The sequence below is a fragment of the Bos indicus x Bos taurus genome, chromosome 19, assembly GCF_003369695.1.
Source record: "Bos indicus x Bos taurus breed Angus x Brahman F1 hybrid chromosome 19, Bos_hybrid_MaternalHap_v2.0, whole genome shotgun sequence".
Taxonomy (NCBI): domain Eukaryota; kingdom Metazoa; phylum Chordata; class Mammalia; order Artiodactyla; family Bovidae; genus Bos; species Bos indicus x Bos taurus.
In genome coordinates, this window is record NC_040094.1 from 56,109,962 (window position 1) to 56,126,117 (window position 16,156).

Consider the following 16,156-nt stretch of genomic DNA (forward strand, 5'->3'; position numbering starts at 1 on the left):
CATAACCTAAAAAGAAAAATAACCTAGTATGATCCTATATGGTGAATTCATGTCCTCATACATTTGTCCAAACCCATAAAACGTACAACACCAAGAGGGAACCCTAATGTAAACAACAGACTCTAGATGATGCTGTGTCACTATATGTTCATCAGTTGTTAACAAAAGTACCACAATGATGAGGGACAACGATAACGGGGAAGGTTACGCATGGGTGAGGGCAGGACATGTATGGGAAATCTCTGTATATTGACAATTTTGCTGTGAACCTAAAACTTCTAAAAAAAAAAATCATTTATCAAAAAAAAAAACCCAATATAATTCATTTGAGGAAATTGACAAACTGATCCTAAAATTCATATGTAAATTCAAAGGACTGATAACAGCCAAAATAATCTTGAAAAAGAACAAAAATGAAGACTCAAAATTTACAATAATCAACACAGCATGGTACTGGCATAAGAACAGGCATATTGAGAAATAAACTCCTACATTCACAGTCATTTGGTTTTTAAGAAGGGTGCCAACATAATTCAATGGGAGAAAGAATAGTATTTCTAGCAAATGGTGCTAGAATGACTGATCTCGTGCAAAAGAATGATGCTGGAGTCCTGCATCACAACATCCATAAAACTTGACTCAAGTGGATCACAGAACAAAATGTAAAAGCTAAAACTATAAAATTCTTACCAAAAAAATACAGGAATAAATCTTTGTGACTTGGAGTCTTCCTAGGACACCAAAAGCACACACAACAGAAGATAAAGTAGATAAATCAGACTCCATAAAAAATTTTAAAATTCTAAGATTCAAAAGATACTACCAAGAAAATGAGAAAAATCAACCTAAAGAATGGAAGAAAATATTTGTAAATTATATATATAAGGGACTTTCACCTATAATATATAAAGAACTCTTACAATTCAATAACAAAAAGATGAGGAATTCCCTGGCAGTTCACTGGTTAAGACTCAGCACTTCCAATTCTGAGGGCTGGGGTTTAATCCCTGGTCGGGGAACAAGTCACACGGTGTGGCCAAAATAATAATAATACAAATAACCCAATTAAAAAATGAGCAAAAGATCTGAGCAGAAATTTCTCCAAAGAAGAGATGAAATGCCTATAAACATATGAAAATACGATCAACATCTTAGATATTGGGGAAATGCAAATCAAAGCCACGAAAAACCACTTTATATATACTAGGATAGTGTTAGTCGCTCAGACGTGTCCAACTTTTTCGTCCCTCTGGACTGTAACCCGCCAGGCTCCTCTGTCCATGGAATTCTCCAGGCAAGAATACTGGAGTGGGTTGCCATTTCCTTCTCCAGGCGATCTTCTCGACCCAGGGATCAAACCCGGGGCTCCCACATTGCAGGCAGATTCTTTATTGTCTGAAGCATCAGGGGCTAGTAAGATAGCTATAATCAAAAAGATAACTCTAGAAAGTGGAGAAATTGGAACCTTCGTCCATTGCTGGTGGGAATGTAAAATGGTACCGCCACTTTGGAAAACAACCTGGTAGCTCCTAAAAGATTTAACACAGAGACACCAGAGCCCAGCAAGCCCACTACCCCTGGGTATACAGCCAAGAAATCTGAAAACAATGTCCACACAAAAACTGATGCTAAGAATCCAGTCACAGAAGCCAACTAGTCCTATGATTCCACTTACACAAAATGTCCAGTTATAGGCAAATCTGTAGACAGAAAGTAGATTACTGGATAACTAGGGCTGGGGTTGGGGTTGGGAGAGGAAATGGAAAGTGATTACTAATGGGAAGAAAATGGGAACTGACTGCTGATGGTCGTAGAGATTCTTTTGGGGGTGATCATTAGGTTCTAATTTTTTTTTTTTTTAATTTTGGCCACATGTGTACTGAATCCTAACCACTAGACCAGGTAACTACGTGAATAGGTTCTAAAATTGATTATGGTGATATCTGTACAACTCTCTGAATATACTAAAAACCACTGAATTATATAAGTGGGTGAACTGTATACTATGTGAATTACATCTCAATAAAGTTATTCTATTAAGGAAAATAACCATAATCTAACACCTTAATGAGTCTCCTCCCAGGCTTTATGCTTTTTAAAAAGAAATTTCACTATTTACACTGTTTTACAATTTATTTTCATATTAACAAAGCAAACATTTTCTAACATTTGTAGTAATCATTTTAATGGCTACACTAATCTATTGGATAGCTGCTTTGTACTTGAATATTTAAATTATTTTTATTTCTCACTAATATAAATAGTAACTAAATCTTGGGGAAAATTCTTACTTCCTGAGGATAATCCTATTAGTGGAATTGTTGGAGTAAAGGGATAAACATTTTTAAGGCTTTTGATTCTTACTAATAAATCTATCTTCAGAAAGTAATACAAGGACTATATTCTTAACAATGTGGTCTTATGTATTTAAGTACCTACAGCCTATATACTGAGAATTATTTATCTTTGGAAATTTAATAGAAAACTTATTAATTTGCATTTCTTATAGACTTAATAACTTTTCTTTGTTTATAACTTTTTTCTTATGCCTTTCTTCAGTTCAGTTGCTCAGTTGTGTCTGATTCTTTGCAACCCCATGGACTGCAGCACGCCAGGCTTCCCTGTCTGGCACCAACTCCCAGAGCTTGCTTAAACTCAGGTCTATCAAGTCGGTGATGCCTTCCAACCATCTCACCCTCTGTCATCCCCTTCTTCTCCTGCCTTCAAGCTTTCCCAGCATCAGGGTCTTTTCCATTGAATCAGTTCTTTACATCATGTGGCCAAAGTATTGGAGTTTCGGCGGATTCATTTTGATATACGGCAAAACTAATACAATTATGTAAAGTTTAAAAATAAAAAAAAATAAAAATAAAAAAAACGAAAAAAAAAATAAAATAAAATAAAAAAAACAATGTATTGGAGTTTCACCTTCAGCATCAGTCCTTCCAATGAATATTCAGGACTGATTTCCTTTGGACTGACTGGTTTGATCTCTGTGCAGTCCAAGGGACTCTCAAGAGTCTTCTCTCCAACACCACAGTTCTAACGCATGCCTTTCTTATTGGTTCATAACCCTTTATCATATACTTTAAATATTTTCCCCGCCATTTTAATTTCATTTGATTACTGTGAGAGATCAAAATTTTATATTTTAGGTAAAAAAGAGCATACTTTCCCCTTACTGTTTGACAGACCTGTGAAAGGCTTTCCTCTACCAAATTAATTTCTTGCAGTTACTATTATGGTTTCATTTTTACATTTAATCTACATGGAATTTTAGTATAAGACGGGAAGTACGAGTTCACACTTCTCCCATGCAGTCGGCTGTCTGGCCTTGCTTTAAGGCTCTGTTACAGTATTCCATGCTCCTTTATGAACGCAGACCTGCGTCCAGACTTTGGTTCCAGTGCTGCCCGTATTCCAGTGTTTTCAAATGAATTCATAATAGGTTTTGATATTTACTAGGGAAAGTTCTTTTTGAGAATTTTGTTGGCTATTGACAGATGTTTATTCTTCCAGAGGAACCTTTTATCAGGACCAAAAAATAAATTTAAAAGTTCTCATTGAAATTTTCTAGAATTGCATTAAACATATACATTGAGCTGAGGAACGTAAGTGCCTTTAAATAAGCAGGAATCCTTTCTACTCAATACCTATTATAGCATCAACTGAAGGAATATCATGATTAAGTAATAAATGAAACACTGGCTCACAAGCAAATTAAAGCCTGGACACTCTTTTCCCTTTCTCTTTGCCTTTGGCTTCATTGCCACCTCCTAACTTCACATTGCTCCCCAACTGCCAGGAACCATTGCCCAAATTTAAATTTTCTTGCCCTGTGACACCTTATATGTCTTATCTTTATTAGCTGCTCCCTTCCTTCTCCCCATTCAAACCTAACAGCCCAATATCCTATTACTACCAAACCCTACACTAGGTAACCAACCAGCTCCGTGATAAAAAGCATGAGGCCCTCACTGTGTTAGTGTCTCATTTTACAGAGAAGTTGAGGCAAAGCTGATACAACTATCTAGAAAGTACATCCTGAATCTGGTTAATATTAAGAGACATCCAGGGCGGCGGGGGGGGGGGGTTCAGAGCACAGAGGCTGCATCAAGTCTTACTGAAGCTGGATGAACCAGCCCATAAGCCTGAAGGTCATCACCCTCCCTTTGCCTGACTTCATGTTCACCAAAGAAGCCAACATGTCTTTCTAGGCCTCTCATAACAAGAAGGAAATTCCTTGTTTGACCTTGAGTAAATAATTTTGCCAAAGCCTCAGTTTTCTTTTCTATAAAATGGAGATAGTGATACATATGTATTATATGATACTCACAGATTTGTCATGAGAACAAAATAAAACACATCGAGAGGTTTAGCCAGGAAGAGCCCTCAACAGATGAGGATAATTGGTTTTACACAATACTGGGTTACCCGAGCCTCTGCTCTATTCTAAGGAGTGACAAGCAATGCTTGAAGAAATGGTCTGTGTCCTCACTTCCTCCTATAAACTCCTAAACCTCTGCCTCCTCCTCCTCAGACCTCCCTCACACATGCACTCAGGTAGGGCACTGAATTATTCTCCATCCCTCACAGGCCTCATGTAAGAGATACTTATTGAGAAGACAAGCGGATTTCAGAGCAGTATACCTAGAAATGTGAAAATACTGGGATATTGTCAATGCAAAGCTACCAGAGAAAGGGGGAAAGTTATTCCTGAACAGTTCCTGCACTTCAGATACAGAAAATACTTACTAAACGCATCTACTGCCTTTGTCATGTTGCTCTGGGGAGACCTGGAAAGATAAAAAGAAAAAAGTTTTCCCCAGAAAACTGAAAAAGAGAACAAACCAAAAAATGATCATATTTTCATTTAAGTCTGTAAAAGCTCTGTGCTCTATGTGGTCTGGTAAACACTTCAGTGGCCTCAGTGCTCCCTGCTCCAAGGTGTCCTTGCTTCAGAGACTGTGGGTAAAGTGCTACTTGGGTGGCCCTTTATTAACCACAGAACATGATTCTCTCACATTAAATTTATGACAGAGTCATGCATGTCTTTTTCAGAAATGGTACTTCTCTGCACACTCTACAGCCTGTCAAGAAAATCCCATGCACTGCAATCAAAAGCCCTAGCCACAACCAGAGAAAGCCCACAAGCTGTACAAACACCCAACCCAGACAAAAAAAGGAAAAAAAGTTTAAAAGCAAAGAAAGAAATGATACTTCAGGCAGGACAAAAGTCTCCTCTACCTTGCTGTTTCTAAACTGTAAAAGCAAATCGTGAGGGCTCAATTCTCCACCACTCCAACTACGTAAAAAATTACTGTGGTCCTTCAGTGTTAAAAGCAACACCGTCACCGGCTACACGGGTTTGGGCGCAGTATCACCGACTGGTTAAAAACGCGGGCTTCGAGGCGGAGTCCTGCTTTGCCACTTATTAGTTGTATGGTTTTAGACAAGTGGCTTCATTTCTCTTTTACTTTTTCATTTATAAAACAGGGCCACTATCACTTACCTGTGAGAAGGAAACGAGATACAGTAACTTAAGGGTAAGTGTTTGCAGGTCATGGTAAGAGAGTCTGTAAGAAATTACACTTCTTATCCTATCAGCCAAGTCTACTCCTAGATCTTGAAAAGATATCGTTTACAAACAAACCGAAAGAAAAAATCTAAAGGAGAGCAGGTGACTTAAATTACTGACACAAAAAAGGTAATATGTTTTAACCAATAGGAAAACATTTTCCCCCACCATAAAAACTCAAGCCTGAGGGAGGCTCAAGAGGGAGGGGACATATGTATACCTATGGCTGATTCATGCTGATGTATGACAGAAACCAAAACAACGCTGTAAAACAACTATCCTTTAATTAAAAATAAATTAAAAAAACAAAAAACAAAAAAACCCACACCTCATGCCATCCCTGGAAGCGAATACTCTGTAGACTCTATTTAATGATGCTACCCTCACCTGGTACTTGGATAAGATCGGGTGGTGTTGTTTTAGCCGCTCAGTCGTGTCCAGCTCTTTGTGACCCCACGACTGTAGCCTGCCAGGCTCCTTTGTGATTTCCCAGGCAAGAATACTGGAGCAGGTTGCCATTGCCTTCTCCAGGGGATCTTCCCAACCCAGGGATTGAACCTGCGCCTCCTGCTTGGCAGGTGGATTCATTACCACAGAGCCACCAGGGTGGATATACTATTTCACACTCCAGGCCCCAAATAAGTAGGAACTGATGTGTAGGCTATAGACTATTGAAATATAATCAACTCAGCTAGTACTCTGCTGTAAATCATTCAGAGTGGACTCCACTTTATGGTACCTTTAAAGTCAGACCCCACGCATGTCCTCAGTGCCTTCTGATCACACCAAGAACAAAATCCAAACTCCCGCCATATCCTGATGCAGTCATCTCTCTGTCCGATGCAGATGCTCCTACTTGCACTGTGCACATCCCGCAGGCCCTCCGGTAGCCATCACACTCCCTTCCACACCTGGCCTTTGTTGCAACAGACATCAGCTGATCTTCACACCTTCTCACCACCCAGCTCTCCACCACCTTCCCCTCTCTCACTGTCTGGTAGAACTTACTCTGCTGTTTTCTTAACATGCATGGTGACTACCAGCCCATCTACAACTAAATTTCATAAGAAGAGGGACTTCTCTGTCTTGCTCATTACTTCTTTCCTACCTTTTGGAAGATGGCTAGTGCATGCATGGTGCTCTTTATAGAATAAAGACATAGAAGTTTCAAGATTGGGAAGACAATTCAGGGAGAGAAAGATCAACAAGGTGGAGCAGAACCACTCAGCACTGCACCTTATGACAGGTACATGATCCCTTGTCTAGCAACGAAGTTCCATGAACACAGGGATGGACTGTATTTGTCTTCACAGCCCCTAACATTTGCTGAATGAATGTTGAATTTTTGTTAAGTTTGTGTCATTCATCTTTGGAGACCACTTCTCCAATATCCATTGGTTTATGCTTTTAAAAATATGTGATATATATACATATGTATATTCATATAAACACCTCTCTTTTGCCTGGAACAGTGCAAATTCTGAATGCTTAATGATCCTGTGACTGGAGAATTTTATGCCCTTTTGGGGGTTTAAAAAGGCAGCACAGAAAGTTCAATGCAAAATTTTTAACAACAGATAAAATTCTGTAAGGCAAGCTTCACAATTTATCAATTCACATAGCACAAGAGTGGTAAAGACTTCTTATTCCCCTTTCTTCAAATCTAGATGACGACCTGCAGAGAAATCACCTGCAAGGTTTTAGACAGTTTCACTTACAACTTAAACAGGCCCCTGCTTTCAGTGGTAGGACCTGGGAAAGGGGCAGAAGGCGCCACGTCTGGCCTTGAAGATGGCAACCATCAGCCGCTGAAGCAGCCCAAGAACCAGGCCGAGAGGATGGATGAGGAAGATAAGACATTCAACCAAAAACGGAAAGAAGAGGTCTCGGGGAATGGCCCCCTGGCCACAAGTGGAATTAAGAAATCTATTAAAAAGCAAAGCTGTTACTTGTGCCTGAGGAAATAAAGGCCCTTAATTCCATTCCTGTCTAAACATCTGGATTTCCAGCTATAACATCTGTTGCCACCTATAGCTAGAATGAAGTATTGTTTTAGAGCCTGCTATACATTTAAAAATAAACTTTTGTAAAAAAAAGAAAAAGTAATAATAAATGGGACTTCCCTGGTGGTCCAGTGGCCAAGACTCCATGCCCCCAGTGCAAAGGGCCTGGGTTCAATCCCTGGTCAGGAAACTAGATCCCACATGCCACAGCTAAAGAACCTAAAAAATCTTGCATGCCACAACTAAAAATCCCTTCATGCTGCAACTAAAAATCCTGCATGCCGCAGGTAAGATTTCACATACTGCAACTAAGACCCAGCACAGCCAAATACATAAGAAATATGCTCAAGGTTATTCACAACTTTTAGAAAAACAGGACTAGGAACTTATTTCCCTGCAGGAATTATGTCAGTGGAAACTACCATCACAGGTTAGTGCAAAATCCAGAGCGTGGGTGTAACCACGGCTAATCTATGACGACTGTTGGTGGCCTTGCCACTCACTTGTACCATATGACCAGAAAATTTTAAGCCTGGATCCAAGAAAGTGACTGAGGACTATTTTCTATTTAACTTTATGAGCCTATATCCTCAAACATTAAAACACAGAAGATGTCTGCTGAACCGAAGGAGGAAATTGAGGCCCAGAGAAAGTCAGGGGAACATTGCTACTGTCCAGGGTCATACAGGAAGTGACCTGGGATGAGACTAAAATCCCTCCACAAACCTTTTAGCTACCTCCCCCACCTCTGTCTATCTTCCTTTCCCTTCTTCCTCCCTGACAGCTCCTCTTTATCTTCTTTCTCTGCGTATTTGCTTTAAAACTTTCCCCTCATGTCTGTCTAATACTGGATATCAGTTAGGCCTATAACAGGTTTGTAATTTCTAGACTGTATCTATTCAAAATATAGCTTAAAATAAAAGGAATGTTTCCAATTTCTTACTCGTTGATGTCCAAGTCCTGGTCATCAGAAGATTCATCTTCTCCCAGGACATTTTCAGAATCTGGTTTCCGAATGAGAAAGAAAAGTACTGTTCCCACAAGGCTGATCACCGTTAGGGCGATAAACACTGTTCTTCGGTCACTCTCTAGGGAGAAAAACGAAGATGAAAGTAGATAGCACTAGCCACACAAACAATTCCAGAGTCAGTATCATGTTCAGTATTTTGTTTATAACTATTTACATACTTTATCACTAATTTTATTTTACTGCATCAGTAAAAACCTAGGACAAAGAGATAAATAGGATACATCCACCTCTGTCTTTCAGTTAGAGAAATACTAATAAGCCAAAAGAAAAACAGCATAAGAACTTAATCATATTCTTTTAATCAGAGTATAGACAAAACAAGTGAATTAAAAATTCTTTTGACAACTGATTAGTCTACCCACACATGCACAACCTTCTCCCACACTTTGAGATCCTACTTGAAGCGCAGTCATAAGCTGTAAATCCTAGTATAATAATATAATCCAAGGGAAGATATTAAAAGCAAAAATCTGAGAGGACTTAAGAGTACCAACGTTCACTGGAACAATCTGAACCAAGCATACTGGGAATTTTCATGGAACTGCTATTTCGCTTTGAACGTATCTGAATAAAGCACAGTGAATAAAACAAACCTGATATCTGAGTTTTCCCTTGCCAAGCAAAATATATGTAGAGATTTCCAAAGAACAAGCTGGGGGAAGAAAAGGAGGGAGAGGATGTTGGGAAGTTATTTTCATATTTATGGGCTTTAAAATAATTTTTCCATTCCTTGTTAAAAAAAAAAAAAGAGAGAGAGGCCTACATAACGAAGTTATCTACCTGCCCTAAGTCATTTAAAAGTATCGACTTCACCCTCTTTCTGAAAAACTCAACTGACCGAGGGAACTCAGTCTCCTTCCACGTGACAGCAACCTGATTCAGAACCGGCTTCCAAAGACCTGACTCACTTTGAAACATGTGATGTATTGGAGTCTGAAAATGACACCCAGAAAACAAGTTTACTCTACCTCTAAAATTCTGTATTTTAAAGAACTGGTGAAAAGATCAATGATTTAGTTATCTGCATCTAATCAAATACTTTATTTAGCACTTTCCTAGGGAAAAAAATCAGAGTGGTAAAGAATCTACCTGCCAATGGAGGAGACGCAGATTCTATCCCTGGGTCGGGAAGATCCCCTGGAAAAGGAAATGGCAACCCACTCCTTTGTTGTATTCTTACCTGGGAAATCCCATGGACAGATGAGACTGGCAGGGCTACATTCCTTGGGGTCACAAGAGTCAGACAGGACTGAGTGACTAAACAGCAACAGGGAAGAAATCATTCACTTACACTCCAGTTTCTTAACATACAACCCTTAAAACGATATTCGTATTTGTTAAGCCTTCAGTTCAGTTTAGTCGCTCAGTTGTGTCCAGCTCTTTGCAACTCCATGGACTGCAGCATGCCAAGCTTCCCTGTCCATCACCAACTCCTGGAGTTTACTCAAACTTCTGTCCACAGAGTTAGTGATACCTTTCAACCATCTCATCCTCTGTTGTTCCCTTCTCCTCCTGCCTTCGATCTTTCCCAGTGAGTCAGTTCTTTGCATCAGGTGACCAAAGTATTTGTGAGTTTCAGCTTCAGCATCAGTCCTTCCAATGAATATTCAGGACTGATTTTCTTTAGGATGGACTGGTAGGCTCTCCTTGCAGTCCAAGGGGCTCTCAAGAGTCTTCTCCACAGTTCAAAAGTATCAATTCTTTGAACTTCTACACCGTTCAAAAGCATCAATTCTTCAGCGCTCAGCTTTCTTTATGGTCTAACTTTGACATTTATGCATGACTACTAGAAAAACCATAGCTTTGACTAGACGGACCTTCATTGGCAAAGTAATGTTTCTGCTTTTTAATATGCTGTCTAGATTGGTCACAGCTTTTCCTCCAAGGAGCAAGCATCTTTTCATTTCATGGCTTCAGTCACCATCTGCAGTGATTTTGGAGACCAAAAAATAAAGTTTCTGATTCTACTGTTTCCCCATCTATTTGCCATGAAGTGATGGAACTGAATGCCATGATCTTAGTTTTCTGAATGTTGAGTTTTAAGCCAACTTTTTCACTTTGCTCTTTCACTTTCATCAAGAGGCTCTTCAGTTCTTCTTCGCTTTCTGCCATAAAGGTGGTGTCATCTACATATCTGAGGTTACTGATATTTCTCCCAGCAATCTTGATTCCAGCTTGTGCTTCATCCAGTCCAGGATTTCTCTGCATATAAGTTAAATAAGCAGGGTGACAATATGCAGCCTTGACGTACTCCTTTCCTGATTTGGAACCAGTCTGTTGTTCCATGTCCAGTTCTAACTGTTGCTTCTTGACCTGCATACAGATTTCTCAAGAGGCAGGTCAGGTGGTCTAGTATTTCCATCTCATTAAGAATTTTCCAGTTTGTTGTGATCCACACAAAAGCTTTGGCATAGTCAAAAAAGCAGTAGTAGATGTTTTTCTGGAACTCTCTTGCTTTTTTGATGATCCAACAGATGCTGGCAATTTGATCTCTGGTTTCTCTGCCTTTTCTAAATCCAGCTTGAACATCTGGGAGTTCATGGTTCATGTACTGTTGAAGCCTGGCTTGGAGAATTTTGAGCATTACTTTGCTAGTGTGTGAGATGGGTGCTGGTAATGCTTCCTAAAGCCCACCTGACTTTATATTCCACGATGTTTGGCTCTAGGTGAATGATCACACCATTGTCATTATCTGGGTCATGAAGATCTTTTTTGTATTGTTCTTCTGTATATTCTTGCCACCTCTTCTTAATATCTTCTGCTTCTGTTAGGTCCATACCATTTCTGTCCTTTATTGTGCCCATCTCTGCAAAGATATGTTCCCTTGGTACCTCTAATTTTCTAGTCGTTCCCATTCCATTGTTTTCCTCTATTTCTTTGCACTGATCACTGAGGAAGGCTTTCTTATCTCTCCTTGATATTCTTTGGAACTTGCATTCAAATGGCCGTATCTTTCCTTTTCTCCTTTGCCTTTAGCTTCCCTTCCTTTCTCAGCTATTTGTAAGACCTCCTGAGACAACCATTTTGCCTCTTTGCATTTCTTTTTTTGGTTAAGCCTCACCAAAGCCAAAATTTTAGGCATTTAGGATATGAGGGTAAATCCTCAGGACAGATTCCATGATAGCATGTATGCCTGTTGTTGCTTTTTACTGTGGAAATATATAACATGCTGTATCCTTCAGTGTCCATAGAGTTAGTCTCTGTTTGAAAATTTAATTGTTAACAGTTGTCAAGTAGCATAACTGGGTGGGAAGGACATGGCCTTTGGAATCCACATGATTGGATAAGTTACTTAACTTTTAGTTAAGCTTTTGTTATCTAATCTGTAGAATGGAGATAATGCCTTCTTATCACAGGAGACTGTAACTATTATTGAGATTAAAGAGCCCAGTAGTATGTACGGTGAAGAAGATCGCTCAGTCGTGTCCAACTCTTTGCGACCCCATGGACTGTAGCCTACCAGGCTCCTTGTCCATGGGATTTTCCAGGCAATATTACTAGAGTGGATTGCCATTTCCTTCTCCAGGGAACTTCCCAACCCAGGGATTGAACCCAGGTCTCCCACATTGTAGACAGACACTTAACCGTCTGAGCCATCAGGGAAGTCCAGAAGTATATAAGGTATGTACAAAGTATGCATGCCTGCAAGTCACTTCAGTCCTATCTGACTCTTTGTGACCCTGTGGACTGTGGCCTGTCAGGATCCCCTGTCCACTGGTATTCTCCAGGCAAGAATACTGGAGTGGGCGTCATACACTTGTTCCATAGGATTGAACCCAATCTGCATTGGCAGGCGGTTTCTTTACCACTGAGCCACCTAAAGTATAGCAGATGCTATATACATTATGGTTAATATTATTTTCCATTTGCTAATCATAAATTTCAATGAGGTAGATCCATGAATCTTTAAGTAATCCCATAAAATTTTAAATCTCTATGACATGTACCTAGGAACTTAACTCATGTAAAAAGAAGATCTGAGTTCTCAACACAATCGGGATATAAAAAAATGGTCTGACCAAAGAAAAAAAAATTATAGGAAAGATGGAGCCATAAAAATTATTACCTAAATTGTAAGAGTGCCCAGAAAATTCCACTGTTTCTCCCAATAGTGTGCTCATCTGAATTTATCGTCAGGCAGTTTCCTTGTGCTGTCCAAAGTACTAAAATTCAAATCAAAAGTTTATCAAGGGAATGAAAGCATTTAGCTTTATATATTAAACATATAAACAATACTCTTAGACTCAGAAAATAGAAATCAAAATGCTTACCAGCAGCAGCAATTCCAATGAAAACAGAGGCTGTGTAGAAGGACCACGGGAAAGGCTGGATAAAAACGGCAATGTACATGCTAAAATATAACAGGTCAACGTATTACAGTCAAACAATACCTGAAACAGAATGTCAATTATGCCTTCTAGGAATCAATTCTGAGGGATCTCTTCTTTCAAAATTCAAGCTGTAAAGGGCTTCTCCAGTGTTGGAAAAAAGAGGACAAGTGTCATTTCTTAACTTACTATTTCAAATTTGTGAACTCAGGCATTGAATAAAGGTTTGCAACTGGCCTTCGCCAAAAAGCTCAGCACACAGTGGGACTACAGTTCTGTAGCCCAGAAGAAATTTAATTCCCATTAATCTACTTGACACAAAATAAGATTATTACCTGAGTTCTTTTCAAGCCTATAGAAAGAGATTTTTGTATATTATATATATTAGTCGAAAAAGAAAAGCAAATATACACAAATCCCATCACTTTAAAACAACAGTACCGCTAAGCATCAAGTAGAGAGCCAAACCTCTAAAACACTACCTATAATCTATTCCAACCAAGTCAGCAAGTTCAAAGCACAAGTTTACTATGTGCTTGAAAGAAGCTGAAGGCATTCTAATTAAATGAAAGAAAATGGGATTACTTACCTGTAAAATAAACCACTAGCAAACATAGAGAGTTGAGGTCCTACAATGGCAACCACTGATGGTGTAATCAAATTTGAAGCAGAGAACACTCCATAAATAATTGCCATGCTGCACACGTAACACACAAAAGGGAAAAAAACAAAACTCTTGAAACACTGTCTCAAAGCTCAATTTTTTTCAAACCTAATTAGAGTCTACAGTTTGTTTGTTTTTTGTTTTTGCAATAACCACTCAGTCTTTAGTCAGAATTTATAACTACATCCTTACATTAAATGTCACATTAAAGTTTTCACTTGTTTAAAATACTGAAGTCCTGTCAAATGAAAATAATTAGTCTGCCTTGGACAATATGGTTTTTAATATACCAGTGAATTATTATAGCAGCTAACACACCCCATGAAGAACATATTATTTTTTATGGAAAAGAGAAGTGAAATACAGAGGGGTCAAGTAACTTGTCAAAACTGCAGCTGGACAGCTAGTCAATGGTGGAACCAGAATCTCATCCCTGGGAATCTGATTCCAGAGGCCCTCATCAACCAGTCTGCCCTACAGATTTAGCTGACAACTCCTGGCAGTGGCATGAAATCTCACTGCTATAAATAATCATGTAGCTATAACTTGTTTAAACCAGAATTCATTTAACTCAACGTAATGGCTCACTCTTGAGAGTCCCTTGGACTGTAAGCGGATCCAACCAGTCCATCCTAAAGGAGATCAGTCCTGAGTGTTCATTGGTAGGACTGATGTTGAAGCTGAAACTCCAATATGTTGGCCACCTGATGTGAAGACCTGACTCATTTGAAAAGACCCTGATGCTGGGAAAGATTGAGGGCAGAAGAAGGGGATGACAGAGGATGAGATGGTTGGATGGCATCACCGACTCAATGCACATGGGTTTGGGTGGACTCTGAGAGGTGGTGATGGACAGGGAGGCCTGGCGTGCTATGCTTCAGTTTAGTCACTCAGTCATGTCCGACTCTCTGCAACCCCATGAATCCCACCACACCAGGCCTCTCTGTTCATCACCAACTCCCGGAGTTCACTCAAACTCATGTCCATCAAGTTGGTAATGCCATCCAGCCATCTCATCCTCTGTCGTCCCCTTCTCCTCCTGCCCCCAATCCCTCCCAGCATCAGAGTCTTTTCCAGTGAGTCAACTCTTCACATGAGGTGACCAAAGTACTGGAGTTTCAGCTTTAGCATCATTCCTTCCAAAGAAATCCCAGGGCTGAGCTCCTTCAGAATGGACTGGTTGGATCTCCTTGCAGTCCAAGGGACTCTCAAGAGTCTTCTCTGACACCACAGTTCAAAAGCATCAATTCTTTGGTGCTCAGCTTTCTTCACAGTCCAACTCTCACATCTATACATGACCACTGGAAAAATCATAGCCTTGACTAGACGGACCTTTGTTGGTAAAGTAATGTCTCCGCTTTTGAATATGCTATCTAGGTTGGTCATAACTTTTCTTCCAAGGAGTAAGCGTCTTTAGTCACTTAGAAAAATGGACCTTAACATTCTTATACTCTCAAGTATTATACATAAGATCAGGTTTAGGTTAGATAACAAAGAACCAAATAAGAAGAGTTGGGGAGGGTGGGAGGAGGAGCTGACCACAATCTAACATTTAACCATAGAGAAATTAAGAAATCTGTTTGTGTTTATACCGAGTTACAGTCACAACTTCAATCACAATGTACTAGTGACCTATGAAGAGCCTTTCACTTCATTTTCCCCACCTGTAAAATTGCTACTAAACACCTTAACTGAAATCTAAAAGCTCCTGATGACAGTATATTAATAATTATGAAATTAGAAAAACAGGAAGACCAACAAATATTTCAAGAGTCTTATAAAACATCCTATTTAGGATTGGGAAGATGTAATTATGACAATACCTGAGTGCTTATTAAATGCCAGCCACTCTGCTAAGTGCTTTACACACATTAACCTGAGCAAGGAAGCTGATCACATAGAAGCAATTTCCTAAAATACCACAGCAATTAAGTTTTGAACCTCATTGTCTAATTCTACTTGAAAACTAAACTCATCATCTTTACCACATTATGTTCCCCTAAACAGTCTAGATACAGAGAAGAAAAAACAATCCAATCACAGTATCTTATGTTGTCCATGACTTTTAAGCAACTTGTAGGATATACAAAGTAGAACCAATCATACAGTACAATACCTGGTATATCCACTGCCGTGAAAATCTGTACTATTTAGGCTCCTGATGACAGTTTGCTGTGTGGAAAATAAAACTAATCAATGAAAACGTTTTGTAATCTCCCTCCCCCTCAGAAAATCTGTCTCCAAGTAGTGAGAGAATAAAGTAAAAATTCAAGATGCTGGATACTTAATACAGAAATCCCAACAGGAGAGAAGGGAAAGGACTACAGAACGGAAGGCAAACCAATGGCAGGCAGGTCAGGTGGGGAGGGCTGAAGATCATCTATAACTAGGCTTTACGTTTATTCCCTAAACTGTCCAAGTACTAATATAGTCCTTAATACAGATAACAAATAAATAGGTCAACATATAAACTCCAAATCAGATCAGAGAAATAAATGACCCCACTAAGAGATGTCTGACACATGAAATCAAATCTTATCATGGAAAACGAGG

General features: G+C 39.3%; 1 protein-coding gene across 3 annotated transcripts in view; it reads right to left on the reverse strand.

Moving 5' to 3' along the window:
* MFSD11 (major facilitator superfamily domain containing 11) overlaps positions 1 to 16,156 on the reverse strand; it is a 28,308-nt gene that overhangs the window by 11,222 nt on the left and 930 nt on the right. For all 3 annotated transcript variants that reach the window (XM_027518555.1, XM_027518557.1, XM_027518556.1), the window contains 7 exons: positions 15,720 to 15,775; positions 13,529 to 13,636; positions 12,883 to 12,962; positions 12,678 to 12,774; positions 9,205 to 9,263; positions 8,525 to 8,669; positions 4,756 to 4,796 (listed from right to left, as the gene is read on the reverse strand). In XM_027518555.1, the coding sequence (XP_027374356.1) occupies positions 4,756 to 4,796; positions 8,525 to 8,669; positions 9,205 to 9,263; positions 12,678 to 12,774; positions 12,883 to 12,962; positions 13,529 to 13,636; positions 15,720 to 15,775 (586 nt within the window). The remainder of the gene's footprint in view (positions 1 to 4,755; positions 4,797 to 8,524; positions 8,670 to 9,204; positions 9,264 to 12,677; positions 12,775 to 12,882; positions 12,963 to 13,528; positions 13,637 to 15,719; positions 15,776 to 16,156) is intronic.